The 16550-nt window shown below is 48.2% G+C and overlaps 1 protein-coding gene across 1 annotated transcript in view; it reads right to left on the reverse strand.

The window, feature by feature from the left end:
• CFAP36 (cilia and flagella associated protein 36) overlaps window positions 1–11393 on the reverse strand; it is a 50531-nt gene extending 39138 nt beyond the window's left edge. Inside the window, exon 1 of the mRNA XM_073672444.1 lies at window positions 11153–11393. Within this exon, the coding sequence (XP_073528545.1) occupies window positions 11153–11255 (103 nt within the window). The 5' untranslated portion in view covers window positions 11256–11393. The remainder of the gene's footprint in view (window positions 1–11152) is intronic.
• Between the last annotated feature and the right edge of the window lie 5157 nt (window positions 11394–16550).

The raw sequence follows: 16550 nt of genomic DNA on the forward strand, positions 1-16550 counted from the left end.
AAATAAAGCACAGGATCACGTTGCTGCTGAATGTCAGGTATGTATGCATAAAGAAAAGATCCAGCTTTAAATTGAGATGCATAGAAGTAAAATTTCTTCTTCCTTTATTTAACAATTAAAAATGTATATATAAAGTTAACACTGTATGGCACCTATGCAAAGAAGAACAAAAAAAAACAACGTGTTTCGAAGAGTCTATGCATTCTTGGACTCATCCTGAAAGAGCGCGAGTCTAAGAACACAAAGAGCGCTTGAAAAACGCTAGTTTTTTTTTCTTCTCTGCACCCCTCATCTCCCATCGCTCCGATGCATAGGTGCCATACAGTGTTGCCTTTATATGTACATTTATAATTATTAAATTAAGGAAGAAGAAATTTTACTTCTATACATGTATAGCAGAAATCACGATCTGCTGTGGGCCGGTGTTCACAGGAGACCCCTGGCTATCATGACAAGTCAACCCATTGGCGCCCTATGATCAAGTCACGAGCGTGCAGATGGGAGTGTGGAATGTCACGCACCCCTGTCAGCGCTTGTTAGGCTAAGTGAAGAGGTTAAAGCGGATTTCCCACAAACAAAATTCATTTTAATCAATAGATCTTGGAATAAAAATAACTTCCACAATTGGATAAGTTAAAAATAAAATGTTTCTGTGCTGGGATAATCTTATAAATGTGCTGTGTAATGGCTATGTCGAACCATACAGGGACATAGTGTGAGCATACAAATCATGATCAGTAGAGTAAGAAAAAGTGATTATAAAGAGGATATAGCAAGGGCTCACAGCTGCTTCTTTCTGTGAGGTAAAACAATTCCCTGCTGAAGGCAACACAGGAGTGAGTGTTTCTGCCTTATCACTAGTCCTCTGAGTTCATAAATCAAGTCAGTGACGTAGAAGCTCCAGGCGCTAAGCTCATAGGTCGCTGACTTGACTTATAATGAGCTCATGAGACTGGAAATACTCTTTCATGATATGAAACAGGCAGGCAAATGTTTTATCTCACAGAAAGAAGCAGCTGTGATCCTGCGGTGTAATGTCTGTATACTCTTTTTTGCTTCCGCCCCTGCCCAGGAGCTGTGGTATGATCAGACCATGTTCCTGTACGGTCAGACACAGCCATTACACAGTACACAGCAGGGGCACATTTATAAGATTATCTCAGCACAGGAACATTTTATTTTTAACACATCCAATTGTGGAAATCATTATTATTATGTACTTTTTTTGTGGGACAACCCGTTTAACTATACCATTGACCTGTTAGCCGGAAGGGTGTTCGAGCACTCAACTGTATTTTGGAATTTCAGATATCTTCTTGTACAAGTGCGACTGAACATAACTTCATGTAGTATAGGGATTGGACTGCAGAGGATTGGGGTAAAGTTATTTTTCTCTAATGAAGCCCCCTTCAACCTGTTTGGGAAATCTAGAAGAATGATTATCCGTAGAAGAAATGATGTTCGTTACCATGAGTCCCCTGTCACGCCAACAGTAAAGAATCTAGAGAGTATTGGGCAAAATTCCAATTCCACTGTTTTCTCAGATTTTCCAGGGGAAATTTTATTTGCAGAGAAGTTATTCTATGCAAATCTAATGTCCCCTATTATGCTCTGGTGCAGTGATGATAAGAAGATGTGGTGAGGTCCAGGACAGGTGACAGCGTGAAGCGGAGGGGCGGAAGAGTTGAGCAGTGAGGGGAGTAAAAGGATTTTTTTTTTAACCTTCTGGCTATCAAGTTCAGAATAATGGTGTTCAGCGGCAACCATTTTGCTGATTCCGCGCGGAAACAAGTAAAAAAAAAAAATAAAAATCCACATCAAAGCAAATATGGATTTTTGGAAAATTTGAGTAGAATTCAATTCCATTTGAATATATTTTCTCATCTCTTCCCAGAACTATTAATCAGTAGGTTTACTTTTCATCCAATACAGTGGGCTCTCATAATTTTGCCTAAGATCACTTGCCATGAGTAAAGAATGGCATCTAAACATCCTGCAAGAGCAACTTTACTCAACTATCCAGGAGCAATTTGGTGATCAACAATGCTTTTTTACAGCATGATGGCGCACCATGTCACAAGGCAGAAGAGATAAGTGGCTTGGTGAACAAAACAGTGACATTTTGGATCCATGGCCAGGAAACTCCCCAGATCTCATTCCCATTGAGAACCTGGGGTCAATCCTCAAAGAGAGGGTGGCCAAAAGACACAGACATGATAAGACTGACCAATTTTGGCTTTCACAGAGTTTAAAGGGAACCTGTCACACCATTAACCTGCAGATATGGGGTTAGTCTGCAGGTTAGTAGTGTTCTGACACTGTGCGGCACTGGCACTGAGAGTCCCACTGCCGGGAGGAAATTAACTTTATTCCTCTGGCAGCCTTGCTCTTTCAGTCAGTCAGGAGTGGTGCCAGCATGGTTTCAGTCACCGCTCTGTGTATAGAGACCTGCAGCTGTAACCACGACCCCAGTACTGGCTGACAGTGGGATCATGCTTAAGGCCCACTGTTGGTTCTGGGGGCGCGGTTACAGCCGCTGCTCTCTATACACAGAGTGGTTACTCAAACCGTGTCGGCGCCATCCCTATAACTGAAAGAGAAAGGCTGCCATGGGAATAAAGTTAATCTCCTCCTGGCAGCGGGGCTCTCAGTGTCAGAACACTACTAACCTGCAGATTAACCCCATGTCCCCAATATATAAAATAATACTAAAAGGTTCCCTTTAAAACATTTGGCCACGACTGTGCATAGTACTGCTTACTTTCCAATATCTGCAAATAATACATAACATTTGAGAGATATTCCCCCTTAGGCCACGGCCCCACTATCAGTATTCGGTCAGTATTTTTTCTCAGGAGTGGGAGCCAAAACCAGGTGAGGAACAATCAGAGAAAAGGTATAATAGAAACAAGTCACCAATTCTGCATTTATCACCCACTCCTGGTTTTGGCTCCCACTCCTGAGAAAAAGTACTGACCAAATACTGATAGTGGGGCCGTGGCCTTAAAAGTAATACGTGCAGAATCCACCAGAAAACGTCTCTGTATGAAATCAGTATTGCCTTGCAAGGCTGCAACAAGTGCCAGGCAAAACAAGTTGGGGGTAAGAGTCAGGGCTGTGGCGTCGAAGTCAGTGTCCATTTTGGTGGAGTCGGTATAAAATGGAGCAACTCCGACTCCCAAAATATATAATAAATTGGGTACAGTAGTTCAATGCAGAATGTGCTGTAAATATTTCCATAAGAATTTGGGAAAGTTTTGAAATATCCAATAAATGTCTGTTCCTGATCTAAGGATCTGGGCTTTTAGTTGAGATGAATCTGTGCTGCACTTTATGTACATGCTCAGTAGTGGGCAACCTATGTTTTCTGATGTGTTACTTTTGATCATTACTTATTATATATATTTTTTTAGTTTTTTACCTATACATATACCTTTTGTTAAAATTTGTCCCTACTGTTCCCACTAAGTAAATGAGATCCTAGAAGTCATGTTCACACAAGAAATTTTTTCGTGTAAATTTAATTCTGGTGTGGGTTCTGCACTTTGCAGGGTGCCATTTCTTTCTGTGGGTTCTCATGGTGGATTTCAATGCATGTCTGCACTCAGAGAAGAGCAGAGAGGGTCTCCTTTACAATCGTATTCTCGGCTCTACTGCTAAATCATACATAATAAATTCGGGAAAAGCATCCCCAATTTTCATGACCAACGCTGGTCACCACAGACGGCCCCTCAACATTTAGCACATATCCCAACATAAGAAATTCACTTTAAGGCTATGTTCACACATCATGTTTTTTTTTTTGCGTCACAAATCTGCAGTAAAACTTGATCTCTCAAGGGAGGTTTGCTGCAGATTTTTCTTGCAGTTTTGGTGCTTTTTTGATGTGTTTTTGGTGCATTTTTTTCACTGTCCTTCTGTCTCTTTTTATGTATGTACATAAAGTTCTGTGAAAAAAAAGAACCCCATTCTATTTTGCCATCAAAAAAGCTGAAAAAAAAATGGTACCTGCGTTTTATTTCAGTGTTTTTTTCACCACCCATTACTTCCTATGGATGAAAATACGCTGAAAGGCTGAGTTCACACGATGCGTTTTTCATGCGTTTCCGCGGCGTTTTTGCAGTTGCGTAAACGCCGCGGAAACGCATGAAAAACGCATGGTAGAAGGGCAGCAATGTTCCCCAATGGAAATCCGCATGTGCTGTGCCCATGATGCGGATTTTTCCGCAGCGTAAACGCTGCGGTCAAAAATCCGCAGCATGTCAATTAATTTTGCGGAAACGCTGCTCTTTTGCCGCCATTGACTTGCATTAGACCGCATGGAATCCGCATCACTGTATATGTTGATGCGCTTTTCATGCGGTCTAATGTGCGGATGGTACCCGGGTGTGGATTAGAGGACTCTCATCCAGACCCAGGTACCATTAAAAAAAAAAGAATAAAATAAAAAATCTATATATTCTCACCTTCTGACGGCCCGCGCTGCGTCCTGCCGGCTTCCCGCGCACTTCGCGGTTGAATGAAGGACCTTCGCTGACGTCAGAGTCATGTGACGGGTCACGTGACGCTGACGTCGGAAGGTCCTAAAGTCTTCACTGCCGGCAGCCGGGACCGATGAAGCAGGACACCGGGGGCCATCAGAGGGTAAAGTATATATTTATTTTTTATTTTTTGACATTCACACACTATATAAATCCATGCCGGCTGCATGGATTTATATAGTGTGAAGTTGACAAGCACTTTCCAAGTGATGCTAAAAATCGCTTGGGAAGCGCTTGTCAACCCGCATGCGGAAATGAAAGTGAAGACCGCTTCATTTCCGCATGTTCCTGGCAGGAAACCGCATGTACAATCCGCATGCGTTTTTTCCTGCCAGAGAGATGCAGAAACGCTCAGGAAAAAATCCTGAGCATTTCTGCATCGTGTGCACATACCCAAAGACGTGACATGCTCTTTTTTCCAAAAACCCAACCAAGGCACAAAATACTGAACAAAAAAAAACCATGATGTGTGAACAGAGGATTCTGGTTTCTCAAACTTTGTTGGTACTGCAAAAGGCAGCTGAAAATTTGCATAAAAATCTGCAGCAAAAAATGCTGAAAAAACCATGATGTGTGAACATAGCCTTACTGTCACCAGGTTGTCAAGATCAATATGCACTCGGACTATAAGGCTGTGTGCCCACGTAGCATTTTTCAAGCGTATATGCTGCGGAATTTCCGCAGCGTAAACGCTTGAAAAACGCATGTATATCCGCACCCCATGTTCCCCAATGGGATTCCGCAAGTTCTATGCACATGCTGCGGATTTTTCCGCAGCGTTTATGCCGCGTTCAAAAATCCGCAGCATGTCATTTAATTTTGCGTTTCCGCAAGCGGAATTGCCTTTGTTCAATGCATAAAAAACGCAAGGCAATTCCGCATGTGGAAAACGCGTGATAAACGCGCGAAAAATGCGCGATAAACGCGTGCGGAATTCCGCATGCGTTTTTCCGGGAGAGGACTTGCATTTATGCAGCAGAAATTTTCTGCTTCATAAATGCAACGTGGGCACATAGCCTAAAAGCCTGGGTTGATAAATGATTACCAAGTAGTAAGTGAAGATCCCTCATACTAAGGAGACTCTCCACAAAGATACTGACTGCTTTTAATAATAAGGGTTACACTAAGGCTATGTGCCCACGTTGCATTTATGAAGCAGAAAATTTCTGCTGCATAAATGCAAGTCCTCTCCCGGAAAAACGCATGCGGAATTCCGCACGCGTTTATCGCGCATTTTTTGCGCGTTTATCACGCGTTTTCCACATGCGGAATTGCCTTGCGTTTTTTATGCATTGGACAAAGGCAATTCCGCTTGCGGAAACGCAAAATTAAATGACATGCTGCGGATTTTTGAACGCGGCATAAACGCTGCGGAAAAATCCGCAGCATGTGCATAGAACTTGCGGAATCCCATTGGGGACCATGGGGTGCGGATATACATGCGTTTTTCAAGCGTTTACGCTGCGGAAATTCCGCAGCATATACGCTTGAAAAATGCTACGTGGGCACACAGCCTTAGGCTAAGTGCCCACGATGCAGAAATACTGCATATTTTTTCCGCATCTCCCTGGCAGGAAAAACGCATGCGGATTTTACATGCATTTTTCCTGCCAGGGACATGCGGATGTGAAGCGTTCTTCACATGCATTTCTGCATGCGGGTTATCAAGCACTTTTCCAAGCGATTTTAGCATCACTTGGAAAGTGCTTGACAACTTGGTCACACTATATAAATCCATGCAACCGGCATGGATTTATATAGTGTGACCAAGTTAATAGTTGAAAAAAAGAATAAAAATGGTAAAAAATAAAAACATTATACTCACCTTCTGATGGCCCACGGTCTTCTCTGGTGCGTCATGGCTCCCCGGTGGCTTGCGATGGTGTAAAAGGACCTTCCATGACGTCATTTAGTCATGTGACAGGTCACGCGACCGACGTCATGGAAGGTCCTTTTACACCATCGCAAGCCACCGGGGAGCCATGACGCACCAGAGAGAAGACCGCGGGCAATCAGAAGGTGAGTATAATGTTTATTCTTTATTTTAAATTCTTTTTTTTTTTTTTTTTAACAGGTACCATGGTACCCGGGTCTGGATGAAAGTCTCCTCTTCTCCAGACCCGGGTACCATCCGCACATTGAAACGCTTAATATCCGCGTGTGCACATGTAGAGATGCGGATATTAAGCGATTCAATGCAAGTCAATGGCGGCAATTATGCTGCGTGACCACAAAATTAATGGACATGCTGCGTATTTTTCCGCAATGATAATCCGCAGCACAAATTTCGGCAGCATGTGCACAGCACATGCGGATTATCATTGGGGACCATGGGGCACGTATTACCAAGCGTTTTTTAAGAGTTTTAGCTGCGGAAATTCTGCAGCAAAAACGCTTGAAAAACGCATAGTGGGCACACAGCCTTATTTGCTGTTCCAAAAACATCTAATGTAAATATACCCATATAACTCCTACAATGCCCTCAGACAACACCACGGATTCACACACTATTCTTCTGCAGGATTATGGGTGCTGGATGAAAGTGACCAGAGGGACATAAGCCCCCTCTCAGACAGCATGGTTTTCCCAACTGGTTATGACACAGTGACTGAAATACTGTCCATGTTCACATCGGCCATTGAGAGATGCTGCAGCAAGCTGGTTGGGACAGATGCCGAGGCAACCAACCGAAAACTGACATGTATCATACACGGGTCCTAGAAATTAGAAACAGAAGGATTCACAATGGGTGAAAATGGTTGCCTTGCAGACCGACCATCCCGCTAGGTGCACAATTCCTTTAAAGACAATCTGTCTCTTGCTCAAAAACAAAATGTAGTTAAAATCCTTGTAAAAATCCCTGAGCTTCACTGATTGTGCCGCTTGCTTCAGTTTTGCTCTGCGTGGCTCCATTGCAGAGATTTTCACATTTGTTGCTTTTGAAGCGCAGCATGTGAAATTCTGCTTGCAGATAAATTGGGTGATTCTTCTTCAGGGTCCTCTACGGGAGGGGGGAGGGTGCGCTTTAACCCCAGATTTTTATTATATGTTGTGAAGACCCGGGGTCTTCAGTGGGCGTCATACTACTCAGACAACACAGGGTGAGGGTAAAGCAGAGTGGCAATATTTTATTGAACCACAAAGCGGACAAACACATAGAGCAGGCCCAGCAAATACTCAAGATGGTACAACATTACACAGTCTCCCCCTTCCTTCTCCGCCCGCCTGGGATTGGACAGCTGCATCTTTAGGACTTCCAGGGCCAACTACCTCAACCAGTGGCCCCTCTTTTGGCAAGGCCCCACAGAGAGGAGGTTGTGGCAAGCTTGGGAAGCTAGTAGTCCATCGAGTTACAAGGCCAGGAGACCCCAGGCTCCCACCCTGGCCTCTCCGAGAGTTTCCATGGGGCTAGATGACCGGCTGGTCCCAATCTGGCAACTCCGAATGTCTCAATGGGTTCCAGGCAACCAGAGGGTCCCGCCTGGCAATCCCAAACATATTCAAGAGGCCAGGTGACTTCATCGTCCCAACCTGGGCTCTCCAAATGTATCCATGGGTTCTCTGATGGTCAATGTAGCAGATAAGTATCTTTCCAGTTAGGGCCATATACCCTTAGGCTGGAATCATGTAGAATCCAAATCTGTGTCTCTTTGGATAAAGCCATGCTATTAAGCTGATGGTCTGAACAGAGTCTGATCTTTGATTCTCCCTGTAAAGTCTCTTTCAATTCTCCATTTCAAATCTGCTTGCTACAGAGACATATTTTAGTTGGTACAGCAGGGAGACTCTTTAAATCAACATCTAGCTGGCTTTAGTACAATCTGCAATTAGCATAGTAACAAACATCATTGTTTCAGAACCAAGAGAAGACAACAATCAGGGTTATACAAATACTGGTCTGTCCTTCTTGACCCACCAATGAAATACATTAAAAGTCAAAGATAATAGTGTATTTCTCTTGGCTTAACAAATCTAGACGTCTTGCTGATTAAGATTAGAAGCTGTTTTGTCACATATGTAAAAACACAGATCATTGTTCATCAGTGTATCTGATCTGCTTTTCAGAAGAGTTTAGTCAGTATGTTAGTTTTTACCATCCACGTTTCATCAGTGATTTTTCACATATGAGGAAAAATAAAAAAAAAGTACTTCTACTACCAAATACAATGTTAGGCCATGCTCACACGTTCAGTATTTCACATCAGTATTTGTCAAAAGCAGGAGTAGAACAATCAGAGGAAAAGTATAATAGAAACACGTCACCACTTTTGTATTTATCACCCACTCCTGGTTTTGGCTTACAAATACTGATGTAAAATACTGAACGTGTGAAAGGGGCCCGATTCGAAGCCTGCTCATGGATTGTTGTTTGTGTAATTTTGGTAAGTGACTAGAATAAAAAGACAGATGTCTCCAGTGATTTTACTGTGGACACACAGTCCTCAAAAAAATACTGACGTATGAACAGCTCCATAGATTATATTGGGTATGTGTTGTATCAAGGATGTCTGAGTAAGGCCTAAATTGACAACTGGGTGCGATCAGTTGGGGGGGGGGGGGGGTCCTGCACATTCTGACATTACCAGGCTGTGTGGTGCATTGTAGTCGACCTCAGAAAACTTCAGCTCTTCCCAGAGTAGGGCTCCTCTCTAGTGGGTCGCCATTATTAGCTCTGATCACTTTGGGACCTGAGCACTGAGAACATATCACCCAATCAGGCACCACAACATCGCCTCTATAAGGTATTAATCTGGTCACACGCTGCAGCCGCTCTTTACTCTCCCTTACGGCACAGAATTAAAGCTCCAGCTATTGCGATCAAGAAGGAGGAGGTCACTCAGGACCCAAAAGCAGCTCACCAAGTATTACCGCTTCTATGGTCTCCTTAGCACTCACCGAGAGATAGGTGCACAGCAATGTAGTGTACAGAAGCATCGGTAATGCCGCAGACCGTACCATCACTGGGCATCTGCCCGTCAGCTCTGCCAGCGAGGTGGAACTGTTTTACACTGTGACTAGGCGCACGTTGGGGGGGGGATTTGTGGCGCACGTTGGGGCGAGGGGGGGGGGGTTTGTGGCGCACGTTGGGGCGAGGGGGGGGGGGTTTGTGGCGCACGTTGGGGCGAGGGGGGGGTTTGTGGCGCACGTTGGGGCGAGGGGGGGGATTTGTGGCGCACGTTGGGGCGAGGGGGGGATTTGTGGCGCACGTTGGGGCGAGGGGGGGGGGGTTTGTGGCGCACGTTGGGGCGAGGGGGGGGGTTTGTGGCGCACGTTGGGGCGAGGGGGGGGTTTGTGGCGCACGTTGGGGCGAGGCGGGGGGATTTGTGGCGCACGTTGGGGCGAGGGGGGGGGATTTGTGGCGCACGTTGGGGCGAGGGGGGGGATTTGTGGCGCACGTTGGGGCGAGGGGGGGGGATTTGTGGCGCACGTTGGGGCGAGGGGGGGGGATTTGTGGCGCACGTTGGGGCGAGGGGGGGGGATTTGTGGCGCACGTTGGGGCGAGGGGGGGGGATTTGTGGCGCACGTTGGGGCGAGGGGGGGGGATTTGTGGTGCACGTTGGGGCAAGGGGGGGGGGGGATTTGTGGCGCACGTTGGGGCGAGGGGGGGGGGATTTGTGGCGCACGTTGGGGCGAGGGGGGGGGATTTGTGGCGCACGTTGGGACGAGGGGGGGGGATTTGTGGCGCACGTTGGGACGAGGGGGGGGATTTGTGGCGCACGTTGGGGCGAGGGGGGGGGATTTGTGGCGCACGTTGGGGCGAGGGGGGGGATTTGTGGCGCACGTTGGGGCGAGGGGGGGGATTTGTGGCGCACGTTGGGGCGAGGGGGGGATTTGGGGTGCACGTTGGGGCGAGGGGGGGGTTGTGGCGCACGTTGGGGCGAGGGGGGGGGGATTTGGGGTGCACGTTGGGGCGAGGGGGGGGATTTGTGGCGCACGTTGGGGCGAGGGGGGGGTTTGTGGCGCACGTTGGGGCGAGGGGGGGGATTTGTGGCGCACGTTGGGGCGAGGGGGGGGGGGATTTGTGGCGCACGTTGGGGCGAGGGGGGGGGATTTGTGGCGCACGTTGGGGCGAGGGGGGGGGGTTTGTGGCGCACGTTGGGGCGAGGGGGGGGATTTGTGGCGCACGTTGGGGCGAGGGGGGGGATTTGTGGCGCACGTTGGGGCGAGGGGGGGGGATTTGGGGCGCACGTTGGGGCGAGGGGGGGGGATTTGGGGTGCACGTTGGGGCGAGGGGGGGTTGTGGCGCACGTTGGGGCGAGGGGGGGGGATTTGGGGTGCACGTTGGGGCGAGGGGGGGGGATTTGTGGTGCACGTTGGGGCGAGGGGGGGGATTTGGGGTGCACGTTGGGGCGAGGGGGGGGGGATTTGTGGTGCACGTTGGGGTGAGGGGGGGGTTTGTGGCGCACGTTGGGGCGAGGGGGGGGGGATTTGGGGTGCACAGTTGGTGAATAAGCTGCTCCTTTCTATGCAGCTACAAGCTCAATGACTAGAGGGTTCACTTACTTTCCCATGTCACCGCCCACATCCCCGCGCAGCGCGGTACACAGGGCACACAGCTGTAGACCGACACAGATTACAGCAATGCATGACGGGAGAGGGGCGCCCGGTACCTGAGCATTTGTGTTCTATGAAGCCGCTGACTGGCACAGTCCAGGCCGGGCAGCCGAGGAAGGCCAGCACGCTCTCCAGCACCCACTCCGCGTCCTCGGCCATTGGGAGCCGCTCTCCGGCCACACACACCGGGCGCCTCCTCCGGGTCTCGGCTGCGGCGCTGGAGTCAGGACCCCGGATGGAGTGAGGGACCGTGCACGCGCAGGGGCTGAGGGCGGAGGCGTCTCCAGGACAACCAGCGTCGCGGTGAACGCTAAACAGGCGGGAGCGCGCGTCCTGCTCGGGGAATTGCTGTGTGTGAGGATGTGGGAGAGCTGAGCGTGTGATCAGGCATATGGTGACAGACCCAGCTCTGCTACATCCGTGCACCACCGCTGCTGCTCACAATGAAATGCTGCAAAGCGCTTAGTAACATAAGGCTATGTGCCCACGATGCAGAAATGAAGCAGAAAATTTCTGCATTTCTGCATCTCCCTGGCAGAAAAAACGCATTCAGATTGTGCATGCGTTTTTCCTGCAGAATACATGCGGATCCACATGCGGATTCACATGCGTTTCCGCATGCAGATTGACAAGCGCTTTCCAGGCGATAGCATCACTTGGAAAGTGCTTGACAACTAGGTCACACTGTATAAATCCATGCAAACAGCATTGATTTATACAGTGTGAACCGTAAAAATTAAAACAAATAAAGCTATACTCACCCCCGAGGCCCCGGATCATGGCCCTAACTGGAAAGATACTTATCTGCTACATTGACCATTCAGAGAGAAGCCGCGGGACAGGTGAATATAAACTTTATTTGTTATTTTATTCTTTTTTTACAGGTACAATGGTACCCAGGTCTGGATGAGAGTCTCCTCTCCTCCAGAACTGGGTACCATCCGCACATAGAAACGCATAGAAGCCGCTTGTAGAAATGTACAGTCGCGGTTTCTATGCGTTTCAATGCAAGTCAATGGCGGGAGTTCCGCTGCGCTACCGCAAAATTAAATGACATGCTGCGGATTTTTGTACGCAGCATAAACGCTGCGGAAAAATCCGCAGCATGTGCATAGAACATGCGGAATCCCCTTGGGGACCATGGGGTGCGGATTACCTAGCGTTTCACAAGCGTTTACGCTGCGGAAATTCCGCAGCATAAACGCTTGAAAAACGCTACGTGGGCACCCAGCCTTAGGCTATGTGCCCACGATTTGAAATGCTGCAGATTTTTTCTGCATCTCCCTGGCAGGAAAAACGCATGCGCATTGTACATGCGTTTTTCCTGCCAGGTAGAAGCGTTTGTCAAGCGTTCTTCACATGCATTTCTGCATGCGGGTTGTCAAGCGCTTTCCAAGCAATTTTAGCATCACTTGGAAAAGTGCTTGACAACTTGGTTACACTATATAAAGCCATGCAAACGTCATGAATTTATACAGTGTGACCAAGTTAATAGATAAAAAAAGAATAAAAATGGTAAAACAAAAAAAATTATACTCACCTTCTGATAGCCCCCCTTCTCTCCGCTGCGTCCAGTCTCTTGTACGGCTCTCTGTGGTGTAAAAGGACATTTCATGACGTCATTTAGTCATGTGACAGGTCACTCGACCGCCGACGTCAGCGTCACATGACTAAATGATGTCATGAAAGGTCCTTTTACACCATCGCGAGCCGCCTGGGAGCCAGGACGCATCATACAGGAGACCGGGGGCCATCAGAAGGTGAGTATAATGTATATTTTTTATTTGAATTCTTTTTTTTACAGGTACTATGGTACCCGGGTCTGGAGGAAAGTCTCCTCTTCTCCAGACCCGGGTACCATCCGCACATTGAAACGCTTAATATCCGCATGTACACATGTAGTCATGCGGATATTAAGCGATTCAATGCAAGTCAATGGCGGCAAAAATGCAGCGATTACGCAAAATAATTGGTAGTGCTGTGGATTTTTCCGAAATGATAATCCGCAGCGGAAATTTCCGCAGCATGTGCACAGCACATGCGGATTATCATTGTGGACCATGGGGCACGTATTACCAAGCGTTTTTTAAGCGCTTTCGCTGTGGAAATTCCGCGGCAAAAACGCTTGAAAAACGCATAGTGGGCACACAGCCTAAGGGTACCTGCACACGATCAGTAATCGCTGCGGATTGGACACAATCCGCAGTGGCCAGATGTTACAACATAGTGGATGGGATTTCAAGACATCCCATGCCCACTATGCGTCTCCGTGCACCTGCAGTCACCTGCGGACATGCGGCGCGTCTTCACAGACCGCAGCATGTCAATTTCTCTTGCGGAGTCGCTAATCTCTGTACGAGAAGTTCTATAGGTGCAATGTATAGGAGGCGGTGAATCCGCATGGTTCAATGAATACATGTGGATTCACCTGCGTGTAGAGCTTTGGATAAAGTTTACTGCAATCAATGTGCTGCCAATACAGACCATGTGCACATACCCTAACATTGCTCTGCACGGGGCCTGCAGAGATCGAAGCGCTGCGCTGGAAACACCCCTTAATATAAGCGCACTTCTTTATATAACGGATTGCAAGGGCTCGTGCAGACATATTTTCGGTCTGAGTGCGATTACACAAAACATCAGATCGCACCCGGACCAATATTAGGAGATGGGGTCTTACAAATGTCCGATTTTTTTCCCTGGTATACTTTATACTCACCCAAAGTATCCCAGACTTTAATAGTGTCCCCTCTGTGCCTCCGTACTGTAATAGGGCTCCTCCTTGTTCCCTCATGCAGTAGTAGTGCCCCCTCTGTACCTCCGCTGTGCAGTATATGAGTTTGAATAGTAACTGTGCCCACACACAATAATCTCCTCCATTTGTGTTACTATAAGGTTCTTCTTTGCCCGATGAAGACAAAATAAATATGACCTCTCATCAGCTTCTCCCACGATGCCCCGGCTACCAAGGTGAGTGGTGGAGCAGGGAGCAGAAGTCTCTCTGTTCCCCCATAACTTTTTACTTCATCCCGACCTGAGGACACAAATATACACTGCTCAAAAAAATAAAAGGAACACTCAAATAACACATCCTAGATCTGAATGAATGAAATATTCTCATTGAATACTTTGTTCTGTACAAAGTTGAATGTGCTGACAACAAAATTACACAAAAATCATCAATGGAAATCAAATTTATTAACCAATGGAGGCCTGGATTTGGAGACACCCCCAAAATTAAAGTGGGAAAACACACTACAGGCTGATCCAACTTTGAAGTAATGTCCTTAAAACAAGTCAAAATGAGGCTCAGTATTGTGTTTGGCCTCCACGTGCCTGTATAACCTCCCTACAATGCCTGGGTATGCTCCTGATGAGGTTGCGGATGGTCTCCTGTGGGATCTCCTCCCAGACCTGGACTAAAGCATCCGCCAACTCCTGGACAGTCTGTGGTGCAACGTGACGTTGGTGGATGGAGCGAGACATGATGTCCCAGATGTGCTCAATCGCATTCATGTCTGGGGAACGGGCGGGCCAGTCCTTAGCTTCAATGCCTTCATCTTGCAGGAACTGCTGACACACTCCAGCCACATGAGGTCTGGCATTGTCCTGCATTAGGAGGAACCCAGGGCCAACCGCACCAGCATATGGTCTCACAAGGGAGATCTCATCTCGGTACCTAATGGCAGTCAGGCTACCTCTGGCGAGCACATGGAGGGCTGTGCGGCCCTCCAAAGAAATGCCACCCCACACCATTACTGACCCACTGCCAAACCGGTCATTCTAAAAGATGTTGCAGGCAGCAGATCGCTCTCCACGGCGTCTCCAGACTCTGTCACATCTGTCACATGTGCTCAGTGTAAACCTGCTTTCATCTGTGAAGAGCACAGGGCGCCAGTGGCTCTGCGGTCCAGCTCACCCCAAACCATCTCGATTTGGTTCAGGTCTGGTGACTGTGGAGGCCAGGTCATCTGGCATAGCACCCCATCACTCTCCTTCTTGGTCAAATAGCCCTTACACAGCCTAGAGGCGTGTTTGGGGTCACTGTCCTGTTGAAAAATAAATGATGGTCCAACTAAACGCAAACCGGATGGAATAGCATGCCGCTGCAAGATGCTGTGGTAGCCATGCTTGTTCAGTATGCCTTCAATTTTGAATAAATCCCCAACAGTGTCACCAGCAAAGCACCCCCACACCATCACACCTCCTCCTCCATGCTTCACTGTGGGAACCAGGCATGTATAGTCCATCCGTTCACCTATTCCGCGTCGCACAAGGACAAGGTGGTTGGAGCCAAAGATCTCAAATTTGGACTCATCAGACCAAAGCACAGATTTCCACTGGTCTAATGTCCATTCCTTGTGTTCTTTAGCCCAAACAAGTCTCTTCTGCTTGTTGCCTGTCCTTAGCAGTGGTTTCCTAGCAGCTATTTTACCATGAAGGCCTGCTGCACAAAGTCTCCTCTTAACAGTTGTTGAAGAGATGTGTCTGCTGCTAGAACTCTGTGTGGCATTGACCTGGTCTCTAATCTGAGCTGCGGTTGTGGCGCCCCTGGAGGTTCGATCGCCACGGGGATGCTGCACTTCTTTAATGGAGTGTAGTGTTCCTGCTCTGAGGTAAGAACAGTGCGATGGTCAGGACCCTTCCTTCACATCCAACACCACATTTCTCCACCAGAGGGGGCTAGAATGCACTAGGTGCTGCCCTCCTGGTTACAGGGAGACTGGGGAACCAAGAGTTAGGGGAACCATTTAGTGGGTGAGGGTGGATGACTCACATTTTAGTGACACTGTAAAATTCATATTTAATAAAAAGCCATCTTGTTTCTTGGTCCTTGTTAGTCAATTTTATTGTCATCTACTGTGATCTCCCACCATGAGCGTGGATCCTGTGTTGACCTGCAGCGGATGGAGGCACAGCCCTCGTACCCCGGCCTTGGGACGAGGGGCAGGTTGCAGACAAGGAATGTCTCAACCTGGTCAAGGACCACGACCAAGAAGGCCCAGAGCTTAAGAGTGTAGCTCCACCGCAAATGGGTCCCAGGGAGGATGCAGACGGAGCGGTGTACGCCACCTGTCCTCGCCAACCTGATATATTCAGAGGGAGCCCGGCTGCAAGAGGGGTACCGGCCCCCGACACCCGACCTTGCTACTCCACGTCCTGGTCGGGAAAGCCCGGTAGGCCCTGAGGATCCCACCGGGTAACGGACAGAGCAGAGCTGCCACCCGCACCCTTTTTCTGAGAGGAGTTCAGAGGGAGACCCGGCCTATTTGCACACACGGACAGGAAAGGACTCAGTCTGTAGTTCAGGAACACTCTGGTGCAGGGTCCTGATTTAACACTGGACTTACTCGGAGGTTGTCGGACCCTCGTCTCTGGTGGCCGCAGAACTCCGCGAGGAGCAGGGAGTCGCCTTCCTTCTGCCATCTCTGATGTGAGTAAAGCCTTGGAAGT

Source organism: Phyllobates terribilis, unplaced genomic scaffold (genome assembly GCF_046119375.1).
Source record: "Phyllobates terribilis strain yellow unplaced genomic scaffold, ASM4611937v1 Scaffold_3__8_contigs__length_932513732, whole genome shotgun sequence".
Lineage (NCBI taxonomy): Eukaryota > Metazoa > Chordata > Amphibia > Anura > Dendrobatidae > Phyllobates > Phyllobates terribilis.